The sequence below is a fragment of the Misgurnus anguillicaudatus genome, chromosome 2 (genome assembly GCF_027580225.2).
Source record: "Misgurnus anguillicaudatus chromosome 2, ASM2758022v2, whole genome shotgun sequence".
Taxonomy (NCBI): domain Eukaryota; kingdom Metazoa; phylum Chordata; class Actinopteri; order Cypriniformes; family Cobitidae; genus Misgurnus; species Misgurnus anguillicaudatus.
Window position 1 is genome coordinate 34615998 of NC_073338.2, and position 17126 is coordinate 34633123.

The 17126-nt window shown below is 40.2% G+C and overlaps 1 protein-coding gene across 1 annotated transcript in view; it reads right to left on the reverse strand.

The window, feature by feature from the left end:
- Window positions 1-16857, reverse strand: part of LOC129442643 (ephrin type-B receptor 3) — a 31412-nt gene extending 14555 nt beyond the window's left edge. Inside the window, exons 1-2 of the mRNA XM_073854158.1 lie at window positions 16677-16857; window positions 15490-15554 (exon numbers count right to left, since the gene is read on the reverse strand). Of these exons, the coding sequence (XP_073710259.1) occupies window positions 15490-15554; window positions 16677-16740 (129 nt within the window). The 5' untranslated portion in view covers window positions 16741-16857. The remainder of the gene's footprint in view (window positions 1-15489; window positions 15555-16676) is intronic.
- Between the last annotated feature and the right edge of the window lie 269 nt (window positions 16858-17126).

Consider the following 17126-nt stretch of genomic DNA (forward strand, 5'->3'; position numbering starts at 1 on the left):
GCAAATAACCCTACTGAAGTCCTTTTTAAGCAAGAAAGATGTGTTTGGAGTTTTGCCGATTGGTTACGGTAAAAGTTTGATATACCAATTAGCTCCACTGAAACGCATGGGACTCATACGTCACCTTCTTCGTTGCTCTGATTGGTCATAGCGCTATCCTTTTGCGAGCAGAGGCATTTTGAGGGACAACCTTATATCCCGCCCCTTGCATTGAGCCGTTTGTGTGAAGAGTTGCCAGACCTTACATCTTGATGTAGGTCTGGCTAACCAGGCTACGATTTTCGTTGACTTTGAGTAAAATTATGGAAAGTTTTTCATAAGATCCTCTGGGGTCAATGTGTTAGCATGAGAAGCTTGATGCTGTCGGGAGAACAAGCACCCGTCTCCCGAGTGCCTCTCAAGGAAATGATTAGATGTTGATGGCTTACGTTTCTTTCCCATCACAGAAAACCATCACAGGTTTATCAATGCAATTAAAGTATTATTTTGTTTTGTTTGTTGATCACGAAGTACAAAGTAGATGAGGAAAACTAGGACTCCATGTACTCAGCGTGCCGCCATGTTTGTTTACATTGCGTGAATGGTGCGCTGTGGGATTTAATGCGTTCTGTAAAAAAGGGGGAGTGGCGTTTATCGCATTTTGGGAAAAAAGGGAGAAAAGATGACAGAATAACACGGCGGATATTGGATTTTGCGTAAAATTAAGTATTTACTTTTAACTACTGACCTGATATAATGCTGATTTTGGCAGTAACTCATTTTTTTCAAAAATGGCGTTTATCGCGTTTTGGAACCAAACTCTTCAAATATAAATATATACACATAACAAGAATGCTAACCGGATGAAGTAATAGTTGATTGGATATCATCGAATCATATTATCATCGAATAACAGTTTTGAGTGTAAACATCTGCATGTTATCACACCAATCATAACTATAATATATGTAAAAGTTACTTATATACATATATCTGATTACTTACATCGTGATGCACGCACACGTATACATAATCAATAAACACTTCAATAATTTGGCACTTAATCCACCTGTTTCGGTCTATAAACTATCTACAACGTGCAGCCAACTCCGCTATACGGTTCTCTCTCCCGCTCCGTAACCTAGCAACCCCAGTGCGACCTTTTGGAACAGTCCATTTCTGATGAAACGATAGGGGTGTTTGGGAAAGTCCATGTATTAGGCATTTAGTTTCTACAATGTTGATCCCAGACTGCATTGGCTTGATGCTAAACCTGCAGCCACAACTTCATCCATCCATGATTTACAGCAGAACCGGACATGATAGCTTTTAAAAACAATATACAATTATCAACCTTGCGTGTGTGTATATATTGAGGTTGCGCACTTGCTCGTCATTCAGTGCCAGAAAGATCGTTTTCAAGTTTCATCTATCTTAATCACTTTTTAACACCAATCAAGTTCCAAACGTTATCTCTTAATAACCCCTTTTAACATTAAGGAAGTCCTGCATTTTATTTTCAAAACAAATATTACGCAGTGGAGTCGCCGGTGTTGGATGTATGCTGCTAGTGTTTATACGAGTGCCACCAGAGCTGGTGGTGCCCGTGTTTGCGCCGGCGGAGTGGATTTGACGCTGGTGATTTTGCTGTGTTCAGATTCAAACAATTTTGAGATCGTTACGAATACAAATACGAACTCTGCTGCTCACCCCTAGTCCACATGCACTGACCATAAAACATAATACAATATACCATACAATACAAACTATACAAGTACACAAAACATTTATAATTTATAAATATCATTATTATCATTATTATTAAAGGAACACGCCCACATTTTGGGAATTTAGCTTATTCACCGTATCCCCCAGAGTTAGATAAGTCCATACATACCTCTCTCATCTCCGTGCGTGCTGTAACTCTGTCTGACGCAGCCCCCGCTAGCTTAGCTTAGCACAAAGACTGGAAATGCATGGCTCCAGCTAGTATACTGCTCCCAATAAGTGACAAAATAACGCGATCATTTTCCTATTTATGTGTTGTGATTTGTATAGTCAAACCGTGTACAAATAACAAGGTGATATGAGACACAGCGATCTTTTAACAGTATACATACTGAGAACTATATTCTCTGAAGACGAAGCACTGCCGCATGGGCGGAGTGATTTGCTCGCAGCACACGAGAAGCCCCTGGTGAGGAGCAGAGGGTAGTCAGAGTTGTGCAAATCACTCCGCCCATGCGGCAGTGCTTCGTCTTCAGAGAATATAGTTCTCAGTATGTATACTGTTAAAAGATCGCTGTGTCTCATATCACCTTGTTATTTGTACACGGTTTGACTATACAAATCACAACACATAAATAGGAAAATGATCGCGTTATTTTGTCACTTATTGGGAGCAGTATACTAGCTGGAGCCATGCATTTCCAGTCTTTGTGCTAAGCTAAGCTAGCGGGGGCTGCGTCAGACAGAGTTACAGCACGCACGGAGATGAGAGAGGTATGAATGGACTTATCTAACTCTGGGGGATACGGTGAATAAGCTAAATTCCCAAAATGTGGGCGTGTTCCTTTAACCAACATCAATTCAAAAGTCTGGTCGAAGTAGGTACAAGGATTTCTTAAAGCAACTACATTTACACACAGCCAGCTATATTGTATATTCAATAATTTCCCTATTGCTGCAACAATTATGTTTTCCCTGCTCCCGCAGAAGTTTAGTTTTTCAACCGCCGCAGTGATGTTTCCTATGCTCTAACGGAGGGTCAGTTTTTTCCACTGCTGCGGTAGTGATGCTTGCTCTTACCGCTTCCACATCAAGAAAGCGCACCAAACAAACCCTTATCAGCAAACCAACTCTAACCCGTTCGATTGTCGGAGGGGCTTACCCATACGATCGCAGGGAGTATTGAACTCCCGTAGGATGGTGCTAGAGCCCTCCCAATTGGTAATACCTTAACGTATTCAATTCTACATTAACAGGGGCTTACCCGTCCAATCCCAGCGAGTATTGAACTCCCGTCAGACGGCGCAAAAGCCCTCCCAATATAAAATAACCAAACATCAACCTCGTTGTCAGCAAGGACTTATCGTCCAATCGCAACATGTATCGAACTCCCGTCGGACGCCGCAAAGCCCTCCAAATCTAAAATAACCAAATGTACATCTCATCGACAGCGGGGGCTTACCTGTCCGATCACAGTGAGTACTGAAGTCCCGTCAAATGCCATAAAAGTCCTCCAAATCTAAAATAACCAAACATCCACCTTGTCATCAGCGACGGCTTACCCATCCGATCGCAGTGAGTATTGAACGCCCGTCGGACGCCGCAAAGCCCTCCAAATCTAAAATAACCAAATGTATCAAAAATAACAAAAGGACACCAAGGCACTCTTCTTAATTTTAAAACCGCTTTAATAAAGGTGCTAGTTCATAATGGAACTTAAAAATACCACCAACATGTTTAGGCCTACATCTAGGCCTTCAAATGTACCAAATGTACACCTTATAGTCAGCAGGGGCTTAACCGCCTGATCACATTGAGTACTGAAGTCCTGCCAGACGCCGCAAAAGTCCTCCAAATCTAAAATAACCAAACATCCACCTCGTCATCAGCGAGGGCTTACCCGTCCAATCGCAGGGAGTATTGAACTCCCGTCGGACGCCACAAAGCCCTTCATATCTAAAATAACCAAACATCCACCTCGTTGTCAGCGAGGGCTTACCCGTCCGATCGCACCGAGTATTGAACTCCCGTCGGACGTGGTTCCGATCGCACCGAGTATTGAACTCCTGTCGGATGCCGCAAAGCCCTCCCAAATAAATTGTCCACCTCATCACCAACGGAGGGCTTACCCATCCAATCACAGTGAGTATTGAACTCCCGTAGGATGGGTTCCGATCACAGTGAGTATTGAACTCCCGTCGGATGCCACAAAGCCTTTCTAATACAAATCGTCCACATCATCGACAAACGGGGTCTCACCCATCCGATCGCAGCGAGTATTGAACTCCCGTCGGACGGGTTCTGATCGCAGCGAGTATTGAACTCCCGTCGGATGCCGCAAAGCCCTCCAGATATAAATTGCCTACCTTATCATCAGTGAGGGCTTACTCGTCTGATCTCAGCGAGTATTGAACTCCCGTCGGACGGGTTCCGATCACAGTGAGTATTGAACTCCCGTCGGATGCTGCAAGACCCTCCCAATATAATTCATTCACCCCATCATCAGTGAGGGCTTACTCGCCCGATCGCAGCGAGTATTGAACTCCCGTCGGACGGGTTCCGATCGCAGCGAGTATTGAACTCCCGTCGGATGCTGCAAAGCCCTCCTGATATAAATTGCCTACCTTATCATCAGTGAGGGCTTACTCGTCCGATCGCAGCGAGTATTGAACACCCGTTGGACGGGTTCCAATCACAGTGAGTATTGAACTCCCGTCGGATGGCTCTGATTTCAGCGAGTATTGAACTCCCATCGGATGCATAGCAAACACAGCCAACATCAGCCTCATCATTTCTATTTTTGGGGGGTACAGTTCCCGGCCCTCTCCCCGGACAGCACGCCAAATACATTTACTAATTTAATCTAACCAACTTATTTGTAAGTGTGAACTCGTGAAATGATGTTTTATTAACGTAGTTCGGGAGGAGCACGTAAAATAAACCACTTAAGTACTTCCAGCTGTCTTTAATCAGTAATCAACAAATACTCTAGTACCACCAGCTGTCCTCAATCAGTAATCATCATATCTACCCAATCAGGACAAAGGCAAGCCATATATAAGTCCCAGTTTGACTCTGCAAAGATCCTCTGCAGTCTTCAGAATCCCTCCACCACCGCATCACCTCTCACTCACCAGGTTAATTCCTAAACTGGGGGGGGGGGTACTCTGCGTTCGGGCCCATTTCCGAGCTCAGAGCCCTCTCCCCGGACAGCACGCCAAATATGTTTACTAATTTAATCTAACCAACTTATTTGTAAGTGTGAACTCGTGAAATGTCAATAAATATTGTTGAGTCATCTCGTCAATAAAGAGAAAACGCTTCTCTTTATTGTTCTTTAGGCAAGGCAAGGCAAGGCAAGGCAAGGCAAAGTTTATTTGTATAGCACATTTCATACACAAAGGTCATTCAAAGTGCTTTACATAGAAATGAGAAAACAAAAATCAAAGATACATGAATTTAAAATATCAATTAAAAGAAAATAAATGTGATTTTAATAAAAACTGTTTAAATGTGTGAAAAAGAATAAAACAGGAATAAAAGTATAAAACAGTTAAAAATAAGAATAAAAATAAGAGAAATAGAAAATAATTAAAATAATTTAACATCAAATCCATATTTCCGCTAGGGCTGGGCAAAAAAATAGATTTTTCGCTTAATCGTTTTGTTTTCTGTGGTTGATTCAAAATCGATTCTCACAGGCCCCGAATCTATTTTTTCCCATTTTATTTCCGCAAACATTGAATTTAAGATTAACGTTAATCTAATTACTGGTCTTCTCCACTAGATATCACCCTTTTTTTGCCTTGCACAATGTTACCAAGGAGTGAGAGGCGAGCCTGTCATTCATTCCTTCAGTCTATATTCTAATATATTCTAATATAATATAATATTCTATATAATCTATATTCATTGAGTTGAATCGATAATCGGGTATAAAAATCGAGAATCGGAATCAAAAATTGGATCAAGAATCGAAATAGAATCGATTTGATAGCTTGTGAATCAAAATTGAATCGATCTGGAACATCTGAATCAATACCCAGCCCTAATTTCCGCTATTATCCACTATCTTACCCAACTTAAACACTGACGCATTCACTCAACAATAAAACACAGTGTAAGTTTTGATCAGGCTCTGAATCTGATCTCTTACAAAAGTTCTTCACAAAAATTTAATTATCTTAGCTTTTAGCTCAAAATTTGAAAGGTGATAAGAGAACAAATGAAGGTAGTATGAAACCTTTTTTTTTTTTTTGAAAGCGGAGGGTCTGTTATTTCTTCTGATATATTTTTTGTTTAATTAAAGAAGAACATTTTCCTGAAAGGCATTAAACTAAAACTGGGTGGCAACTTTAAAAAAAAAAAACGGGGAAAGAGTTAACGTTAAGCATGCTTCCAAGCATATTTGATTATCACTTCAACAGTTGCACGATATAATAGTCAGCTGCAAATATAGCTTGACCCCAAAACATTCTAACAAAAGGTTTTTCCGTGGTTTACAGTAGTATCAGATGTACTTAAAAACACACCAAAAGTTCACCAAAGTCCGACTCCAAGAAAGGCCCCATTTTCAAAATGGCGGCCGTCAGGTCCTTAAAATGACCATTACTCCCTTGTATTCCCCCTAAACCAGAAAAACATGCAGGATACATGTTTTGACCATGTAATATTCTAATAAGCATACTTGAATAATAGATGACAAGTACAATTATACATTAAAAGATTGGTTACAAGCATATTTATGCGACAAACAAGTAAGTAATTGGATATTTCTCCTTTCCTATAGACCCCTTGCACGTGACGTCACGCTCTACTCGCGCGAATTATGGACGCCATGACGGACGGCGGAAGTGCTATGTTGTAGACGGATGGCAAGCCGAACAAGTACGTGTTTGTGTTCGTTAGGGTCATAAAATTGTTATTTCGTGTTGCTATGATGCGCCTACCATTACAGAAAAGTGGCATAAATACATTATTTTTCCATGAATGTTATTGTTTAATGCTGCAGTGACACCATAAATCATAGCTGCCAACTCTCACGCATTCACCGTGAGACCCATGCAATTGACCCCATTCTCACGCCACACATCCATTTTCACGATGTAAGTAGCTAAACCAGTGCTCGCAGTACTCACACTTTTATATTTTAGCGTACCTTAACTGTCTTTTGCGTGCCACCACTTCTCATGTTGCTGGTACTTTGCTGCAAAGAGTCAAAGAGCATTTCACTTTATGTGGCGCTGCGCAGGAAGTTCGGCGGCGAGGACATCAGAGTACCGCGAGAGCAAGTCGAAATGTTACAAAAGGGTCCGCCTTAACCTTTGCTCTCGCGTTACTCTGATGTCATACGCCGATCAGTCAGCTCCGCACCAGTCAAACACACAAAGCGTCAAGGTCTGGATCAAAAGCAGAGACCTGCCCGGATTCCACGCACGCAGATACCCTCAGAAAACAGCAATTTTAATCAACCATCACTCGCGTGTGCATGTTTGCAAGCAGTACAAGCCTGCGTGATGTTTGCGGTGACAGGTTTTAATAAAAGAGAAAAAAGTCAATTGATATTTGACATCTATAAACAATAATATATACGAAATATAATTATATGTCATTGACATACACATTATCTGTTGCTTAAGTTTAATATAAACTACTCATTTGGTTTATTTGATTGTGACAGTCCGTCACCAATCAAATCATCACTTTACGCTTCTTTTTCTCAGTGGATAAACTGAATCAAAGCTGCTGTTATCTGCAGTTATACATTTTACAGAGACCAGTAGCCTATTCATTAGATTTTAAGAACTTTTTTGGCACTTTTATCAGAAGAAAAGCATAATAGAAGTGTATAAAATAATTAGAGATGCTCCGATCAGCATTTTTGGGGCCGATCACCGATTACCGATCACCAAGATCATGATCTGCCGATCGCCGATCAGTGCCGATCACAGAATGGCAGTGGAATGGGAATCTTTTATCTATAATCTAGCAGTGTTTGCACCATTTGTAGAAATGAAACTAACTATATAAATTAGGTATATTATTGTTTTAATAGAGAATCAAATAAATAAGCACAACAAATATTTCTTCTTGCAAAGAGAAATGCATGCCTTTAAAAAGGTTTATGTCTGTTAGAAGTAATTAAAATAAAACACTTCACAGTCTTTACTGTATGAATTAAATATACACGCATTCGTATGAAGTACAACAGTTCTTCAATGATGAGCAGAGAGTAATTTTATTGAGAGATGAATTAGGATACTGTAGCTTTAAGATGTGGGAGAGATCGTTCTCTTCACGTGCACTGATGACAGGCTGCTGTGTATGCGTGCGGCGGGTGTCCGCAAACAAGAGCAGCTGTGAGGAAAATGGAAGTTTAAACCTTCAAAACTTTAAAACGAATGCAAATAATAAACTTTCGGCATGAGGATGCAATTGTCCGCGATAGATATGTGTTGTATACGCTGTTTGATAGGGATGTGAAGACGCATTGCGCTGAGGACCAGAGCGCGTCCTCATAGTCCGCAAACAAGAGCAGCTATGAGGAAAATGGATGTTTAAACCTTCAAAACTTTAAAACGAATGCAAGTAATAAACTTTCGGCAAGAGGATGCAATTGTCCGCGATAGATATGTGTTGTATACGCTGTTCATATGTAGAGATGTGTGTGTTGCGCGTCCTCATAGAAAATACGCATATCTCTGTAAAGGCAGAGAGGGAAATCACGTCACACATGAGCAATGGGTTACAAAATTCTGTTACAAAACAGAAAAATCGGCTCATGAGATCGGCAAATTTAGCGAGTGCCTATCGCGTCATTTAATGCCGTTATCGGCCGATTACGATCGGCGGCCGATCGATCGGAGCATCACTAAAAATAATAGTAAAGACTCTAATCTCAGGCATTTAAACTCAGTAAAAGCTTTTATTTCAATTTAATTTCTAAAATATGATTCGATTTGTGTTGTGAACCATTTTAACGCAGTTTTTTCCAACTATTTAACACAGAAATAGCTAAAATCCACACTATTATCATTTGGCAAATGGTTAGGACTAGTAATAATAGAAAATTATTACCACAAACCCCCACCCACCAAAAAAAATCTCACTCCAAGCTGAACTCAGAAGTTGGCAGCTCTGCAGACTTTTAAAAGCCTTAAGATCAGCACCAGTGTATGGGGATATCCCGTTTACCACATAGTGGTACAAATCATGCGGGCTGAAGTCGGCAGACTCTGCGATTTAATGAGGTCCGTGAAAATTGAAGGAGGAAGAAGGTAAGGGTCGGTATCCAGTCCCGCTATCTCTAACTTCTCTTAATAGCGCTTTTTGTGAGGACCTACCAAATGCCCTACCTCGACCGATAACGGCACAACAACTTCCTTAATATAAGAAGCCGTGTATTTTAGTGTAATATATATTTAAACTGTTTAAAACTAATCAAAAATCCCGCTCGTCTATTACTAATCAACCTAGTGCGTCAGTGATTTTGCCGTCCAGCATGGCGTCGTCACGTGGTCTAGGTCACGTGTTTGCAAAGGGTCTATATTGTTTTGCCTAGTGCTGGTGGTTTCTGTAGTTCATAACCATTCTTTTGATTCCAGTAAAAAAATAAATTCATTAGAACTGTGTGGTACTGTAAAATTAGTCAAAAGAGGGCCGCCATGTGAAGGATCAGTACCGATAACCTCTTTTATTTATTTATTTTTTAAAGTATTATAATGTGTTTTTTTTTGGCCTTTTTTAATACTTTTCTTATTTATACATATCTTTTCTATTTTCTTCAGTTGTTTCCTTTTATTCTGGTTCATTTTGTATACTTTTTTGCACTGTGACTAGATTTACCATTAGTCGTTGCGCTCTTTCTCCCATAGAGGTTGATTATAGTGATTCTCACAATTCCCAACTTGATATGGTCCACAAGTAGTCAATATGCCCTCCAACTGCACTGTTGTGTTCAGCAGACAGTTGTGCAATTACAGTGGATCATCTGCAGGAGGCTTTCTGTGGCAGCAGTCTTTCCATTGCATAAACTCCACAGTGATAGGTCTAATTTTACTAATGTTGTAGAGGATAAATCTACAAGAGCGGGCGGTGCTGGCAACATGCTCTGTGAAACTAAGCTGACCATCAATGACCAAACCCAGGTTTCTGGCTGTCCTGAAAGGCATAATGATCAAAAAACCAAGTTGAATAAAAAGATTGTGATGAATCTTAGGGCCAGATTATATGACAAGCAGTTTTGTCTTTGCGAAGTTTAGCTGGAGATGATAATCCTTCATCCAGGGTGGCATAGCAGAGGTAGGAAAGGCCGTGTTTCTAAAATAGATAGAATTATGATAGAAGTTCTAACCCAGGAATGTCATGTCAATGTCATAGAAAAGAGCAGTGGTCCAAGCACTGAGCCTTGAGGTACCCCGGAATTGAGACGTTGGGGTTCAGAGACGTCACCTCTCCAGGATACTCTAAATGACCTCCCTGAGAGGTTAGACCTGAACCATAGTAGCGCTGTGCCAAAAACAACCATACCCTTGAGGCTCGACAGGAGGATGTGGTGATTGACAATGTCAACAGTGGCAGATAGATCCAGTAGGATCAGTACAGATTATTTGCCCTTGTCTGCCTTAGAGCTTCCATGACTGAGAGCAGCGCAGTTTCAGTGTAGTGACAGCTCTTGAAACTAGACTGGTTGCTGTCTAGGAGGTTATTTTGTGTGAAGAAGCAGGAAAGCTGGTCTAAAACCACACACTCAAGAGTCTTTGCAATGAAGGCAAGGAGAGATACCGGTCTGTAGTTTTCTAACATTGCAGGATAAATTGCGGGTTTCTTCAGCAGTGGTGTTATCCGGGCCTCTTTAAAAGCTGTGGGGAATGTACCAGTGGAAGAGATGAGTTGGTCATGTGGGTGAGAGCAGGGATAACCAATGTAGAAATGGCCTGAAGGAGATGGGTGGGTATGGGATCTAGCAGCCAGGTAGTCAGGTGGTTAGAAACAAAGATTGTGGAAACATATGGATCCGCTAGAAGAGAGAAATAGGGGAGGGAGCATGTATCAGGAGTTTGAAGATGTGCAAGTGGTGGCAGCGCAGAGAACGGACTGCTGACAGTGTTAGTTTTCTTCTTAAAAAAAGAAGCAAAATCGTCAGCCATCAAGTCAGATGAAGGTGGGGGCGGTTAAAGGTTCAAGTTATATTTAAAAATATAACTTTTTAAAGTGATATTTATTGGCCTTTTGCCTTTATTTAAACAGGGATAGAGGAAAGGACAGGAAAGTACAGAGAGGAGAGAGAATATGAGATTGGCAAATGACCACAAGCCGGGAATCGAACTCGGGTCGCCGAAAGTGCGAAAGCACCACATGTCGGAGCGCTGCCCACTACACCATCTGCTTCTATGGTAAAACTAATCTTGCATTTAGCGATGAAACTGGTAATGACGATTCTCTCAGACAAATCAATTATCTACAGTGCTTTGACATCATGTTTTAACATCAACTCAGCTTGCTTGGAACCTCAACCGAGGTTGTACAAAAAGAAGTATTGTATACCCAGTGAAAAAGCCCCCAAAAGTGAGCTGAAAAGCTTCATCCTGGCTGTCCACCAGTTTCCATCCCCAAATCTGGGTGGGGGTGTGTAGTTTAAAGCTCACGTAACACACACTGTTTCTGCATTTCTGATATCAATCTGGAGTACCTATAGAGTAGTATGACATCCTTTATATCTCTGAAGAGTCTTTAGTTTAATCAGATTTATAAAAGAAAGATTAGCTTTACCGAATCTTTCCGATAACGTACGAAAAAATGAAGAAGGAGGAGTTATAACACGGGAGGAGCGAGTACGAGTCATGCAACACCATACAACACTTATAACGTATGATTCACTACATGTTCGTGTCATTTATATAATATACACGCGCCTATTTCCAACATAAGACAGAAGTCTTACTTACCACGTGTAACTCGTCATGACCCGGTTCTGAAAATCCACCGCATCAAACACACACGCAAAACTCCGCTGCTAATCCGGATAATAAACTATATCCATTGTTTCCATAAGGCTGGATGTCTTCTCCTTACATCCAAAAACACACTTCTTGTTGTGCCATTGTTGAGTTTTGAAATTAAACAAAGCTGAGTGGCGTGATAAGCTGTTAGCAAGCTCTAGCGTCTCCCGCTGACTGACGGCTGGGCGGGGTTTTCCAGGGGAAGTTTTCCGGCGGAAGCCCATATAAAGAATTGATACGTATCGAAAACCCCTGAAACGTCAGTTAGAACCGTAATCGAAAAAAATTAGCCGAAACTTGTACGAACCCTGGCGAAGTGCATTCAGCACAGAAATACTCTGAAACACGCCCAACTGCATTTTTGACACTTTGCCTACGTTTAGCATAAAACAACTATATAACTGTGTTAATAAGTCAGAATGCTTGAAATACCATTAAACCCCCCCTTTAAGTAGTCAAAATGTTTATTTTGTTTGAACAAAATGGAATACACTGTGCTACCAGCAACATTTCAATGAGGCAAGCAATATCAAATGTCAGTGTTCTCGTCCATCATCTTCTTAATTTCTAACAATTGTAGATTTAGTTTTGTTAGGTTTAGTATAATGCCACTTTTATACTCAAAAACATCTATAGAGGATGCATTACATATGTAAGACCTTATTCAAATTGAAATGAATAACCATTTTAGAGGGCTCACACACAAGCCTCTGTTCGGGCTAATTCACAGTTGTTTAAGATCAAAGTTACACAACTCCAATTTAAGTTATTTTTTGGTGCAAGACATTTTACATTGAATATCAAGTCTGTGTTTTAGCAAGAAAAGGGTATGTGTCTAAACACACATATTGAGTAGGAGCTACATGGCATAGGCTACATTGTTTACATCTCTGGTTTCACCCCAAACAAAGATAAAACCTTACAGTAATCTCACAAAATCATTGTCGTGGAAAAATAATACGAATACCAGGATCTGTCCATCAGAGATGATTTATTTACTTGTACAAGGACTCGACACATAACGACAGTGAAACGATATGTGAAGAAGTGAAGAATCTCAAATCCTTCCTTCATTATATACTGACATTGAGTTTGTACCACCCCCCCATGCTATTCGATCAAAACAACTCCTTATTAGGTGTAGTTTAGACACTTCTGGGTGGTTATATTTACTCTACTTGTATCCAGGCAGACGATACATATGTTTTTTAAGCACATCATCACCCAAACAAAAACCACACTTGCACCTTGCCATACTTCCTATCCCGAGCTCTATCGAGCTAGACTTCCTGTCCTAGACTTCACCCCACGCAGATTAAAATGTCATGACTGACATAAATCATACAATGAAGAATACAAAAATAATATAAATGCATAAAGAATAAATTTCCATTACATCATGTATAACATAATCATGTCATTGCAATTTAGACAAGTCCAATGGATTCATAGACCCATAAATCATGGGCTTAGACACCAAGATTACTTGGCTATGTCAAATGATGAAGGAGTTATCTATATTTTAAGGGCTTCCTGCCTGTCTTGGACGCCATCTTGAAAATTACACATTTCTAGTGGTCAAACTTTGGTAAACTTTTAGTATGTTATTAGGGACACCTAATACTACAAAAAACAGCTGAGAAACCTTTTGTTAGAATTTTTTAAGGTTAGGTGTTTTTTTTTCATATATGCAGCCACCTATAAATGTTAATGTATAAATTAGATGAATGTTGATTTATAAAAATAAACACCTCAGTTTTTAATCATATTCTTATTGTGTCTTTGCTCCATATGTGTTGCTTAAGAACTGCACTCTGTTGCAGCCATACTTGATTCTGAGGAACTACTTTGTTTGGTGGAAGATTAATATTTGTACTAATATAATTACAACTTATTTGTGTTTTATTTTATAAAATCCTGCTATGCATATGAATTAACCATTATTATACAACAGTTCTTTCTGGTTCTCGAATCTGATTGGCTAAGAGCCGTGCAATATTCTACTGATAACGGCACAGTAACCGCTTCACCTTTTGTATCATTCTGCCACCTAGTGAATGGAGGTCCTATGGCCTATGGCCTCGTGCCTCTGGCCTAATCACAGCCGTGATGATATAGAGCTATATCACACTCCTACTCGAGCGATATTGCTTAAATAAGCCCCTCGAAGCAGTGGTGTTATAGTGCATTTTATAACAGCTTGTTTATAACAACTCCCCATAGCTGTTATAAAATGCACTGGTAACCCAATGCTTCTTGGGGCTTATTGCTTTATTAACAACTAACAGGGAGATAATGAACAGCTCAAAATGTTCAATTAAATTCATGTCGGGGGTTTAGGTAAATAGAATGCTTTCTCATAGGTGACATTTGGGTTCTGCGACGAACGCCTTGCGGTTTTTGCCGCCAGCCGCAGCACGCGCTTTTGAGGGAGCACTGAGAGCAAAGAAGAGCCCGACGTCATTTGCGTCTTTCCATTGTCCAATCGAATGAGGGGAGAGGCGGGCCTTACGTTATGGTGAGGGAAGTTTACAGTTGCTTTGAAGAACCGGACTCCGCTCGCTCACTCTCTCCAGCGTGTTTGTGCACCTCTCATCCTCAAACAAGGTCAGAGCAAGCGTCCTCTTTTTAAAGTTTCTGCTAATATGACAGTTAACAGCAAAAGAGCGCTCACGCTTCAATATTTGATTGACAAGACAGCTGACTCGGTGGTTGCCTAGCAATATAAAAAGCTGTGTCGCACTGCTCTTTTTTTTACTTTTTTAGAACTTTGAACAAACTCTTGCCAGTAAATAACATAAATTTAAATCTACGGTAAATTACCGGCAACCCAGATGCAATAACATTGTAATTTCTACTGAATTTTTTTACAGTGTATGGCTGCGTCCGAAAACTCAAGGCATTGACTCGTTGCCTCGCTGCCTCATGAGGAAATGACATGAATGACACGGAGGCATGAAGGCAGCTCAGAGAAAGACTTTCGGACACACTTCAAAGGCAGCGTGTTTGAAATATGTACTTTATGTACACTACATTTGTCCTTCAGTTGCTTTCTTGGCCGCCATTTTATTTTTTCGAATATGGCTGCGTCCGAAAACTCAAGGCAGTGACTCGTTGCCTCGCTGCCTCATGAGGAAATCACTTTGGAGGCATGAAGGCAGCTCAGAGAAAGACTTTCGGACACACTTCAAAGGCAGCGTGTTTGAAATATAAACAGAGAGCTCCTTTGTGATAACTAATCGCATATTTGAAAACTACAATACTAATTTCTTGATAGAAATGCAATTAAAAGGTGTTAAAGGTGAAATTCTACCTTTATTTACACTAAATTTGTGCTCCAGTCGCTACCTTGGCCGCCATTATATTTTTTCGAACTCCACCTGGCTGGCTCGACCAATTACATTCTTATTGTACACCCACGCATAGGTATCTCAGGAGACAGGAAGTAAACCTAATATTGAATTCGGACATGCCTTGATGCCTTCCTGCCTTGGAAAGCTGCCTCAGAAGGCAGCAATTTAGACTTTTCGAACACAGCCTATGTGTGAAAGCTGTGTGTTAACTAGATGAGCAAAACTTTCCACCACCCTAAAACTCTGAAGGGTGGGGTTACAGAACAGCACATACTCACATGCTGTGAGGAAGTAGAAAGCACTGGTTATAAAGAAACCTCCATAAATGGTAATAAATAAATCATTTTCTCCAACAGATGTAAATACCCATGTCGACATCTGCTCACCATTATGGACTATTACAGAAAGGAAAATGCCAATACACTCACCCCGGTTTCCGGATAGGTGGTCCACGCCAGCTCTGTAGTAGCCAACCTGCTGTCCATAAGAGTCTCTGCAAAATAGACAAGCAATGAGCCTCTAAAATGTTGATGTCCTCAGACTATCTTAGGGAATTCTCTAACTTAGTGAATGCAAAACTCTTGTCAGTTTACTTGTCTGATATCAGCATTGAGACTAGAGTTAATTTGTTCATTTAAAATGCTTGTCTATTCTGTGTTTGTATTCTTTCTTCTGTACTGTTGGTTTATGTGGCAGTTTTACACATACATACTATATTAGTGCCCTTCATAAGTATTGGTAAAATACAGGCAAAATTCCTTTGTTTGCTGTGGAGTAAAGAAATATCTAAACATTAAAAGATGAACATGAGACAAGCGTACAGAATGTATCACATTTTTATCTGTTGTAACATAAACAATAGTCCACCTCAATTAAACAACACATTTGTATTTTAATACTCCTATATAATGTGGGCATATTGAGACCATTGGCTCAGAAGTGTCCTGATGCATTAAATGTGTTTGGCTACTCTTTCCACCTCTGTTAAAATCTTCATAAAGCCAGGCTGAGTTTGCCAAGTTTATAATATTAACCCATGATATACTCAGTATTACTCACCCTTAAACCGTCCAATATGCATATGTCCATCATTTTTCAGACAAACACATTTTCAGTTATTAAATTTAGAGAAACCTATCAGTGACTTGTTTTTTTTTTTTTGTGGGGAGTGCCCTTTTTTTTAGGTCAGAGCAACTCCCGCTCAAAATTCCTGTGCACGTCCCTGGGACGTCATGCTGTTTTCCAAAGAATCAAATACAGTTGTAAACGACAATTGTTTTTAATCAGTATTTAAACATTCTCTGTGATAAAAAAGTTTTTTATAGGTTATATTAATAACACAGACTGTTAACAATTGTTTTTAATCAATATTTAAACTTTCTCTGTGATAAAAAAAAGTTTTTTATAGGTTATAGAACGGTAATAAAGTTCTAATGACGGTGTTCTAATCCGTCAGTCTTACGGTTATATAATCATCGTCACACCCTTAATCACAGAATGTCACAGAATGTGAGTTTTTATGCATTTTGTCGCGGAGACAGACCATTGATTTCCCATCGATGACCACGACAGCCCCGAAACAAGAGTAGCCCCGTAACAAAGAGCATTTACTTACCCTCAACAGCCAGAATAACGGGAACCCAAAGGCTGTATAGTAACAGCGAATAATCCATTGTCATAAAGCTCGGGTTTGCAACATGAATAGCGGTTTGCCTGATCGGATGAGATAGGACCAACTGCAGAAGCCCGTCATGACAGTCTGAGACTGACAGCCCCAGCCTGACAGTCTGAGGCCGGAAGTGGGCGGAGTTGTAATCTCGGACCAGAGGTGGACGAATCTATAGAGGGGTTGCAAGTTTACAAACATTGCAGGGTGCGCGCGCAACCAAGGGGCAGAAAGCCCGATTGGTGAGCTGATCTGCTACTGCAACAACCTTAATTATTGAAGCGTTCTTTATTGTTTGTATATAAATAAGACTTGATTTTAGTTGTATCTGTTTTTCTGTCTTTATTTTTGCAGTGTTACTGTGATACATGTATGAATTATAATGTTATAATTATAATG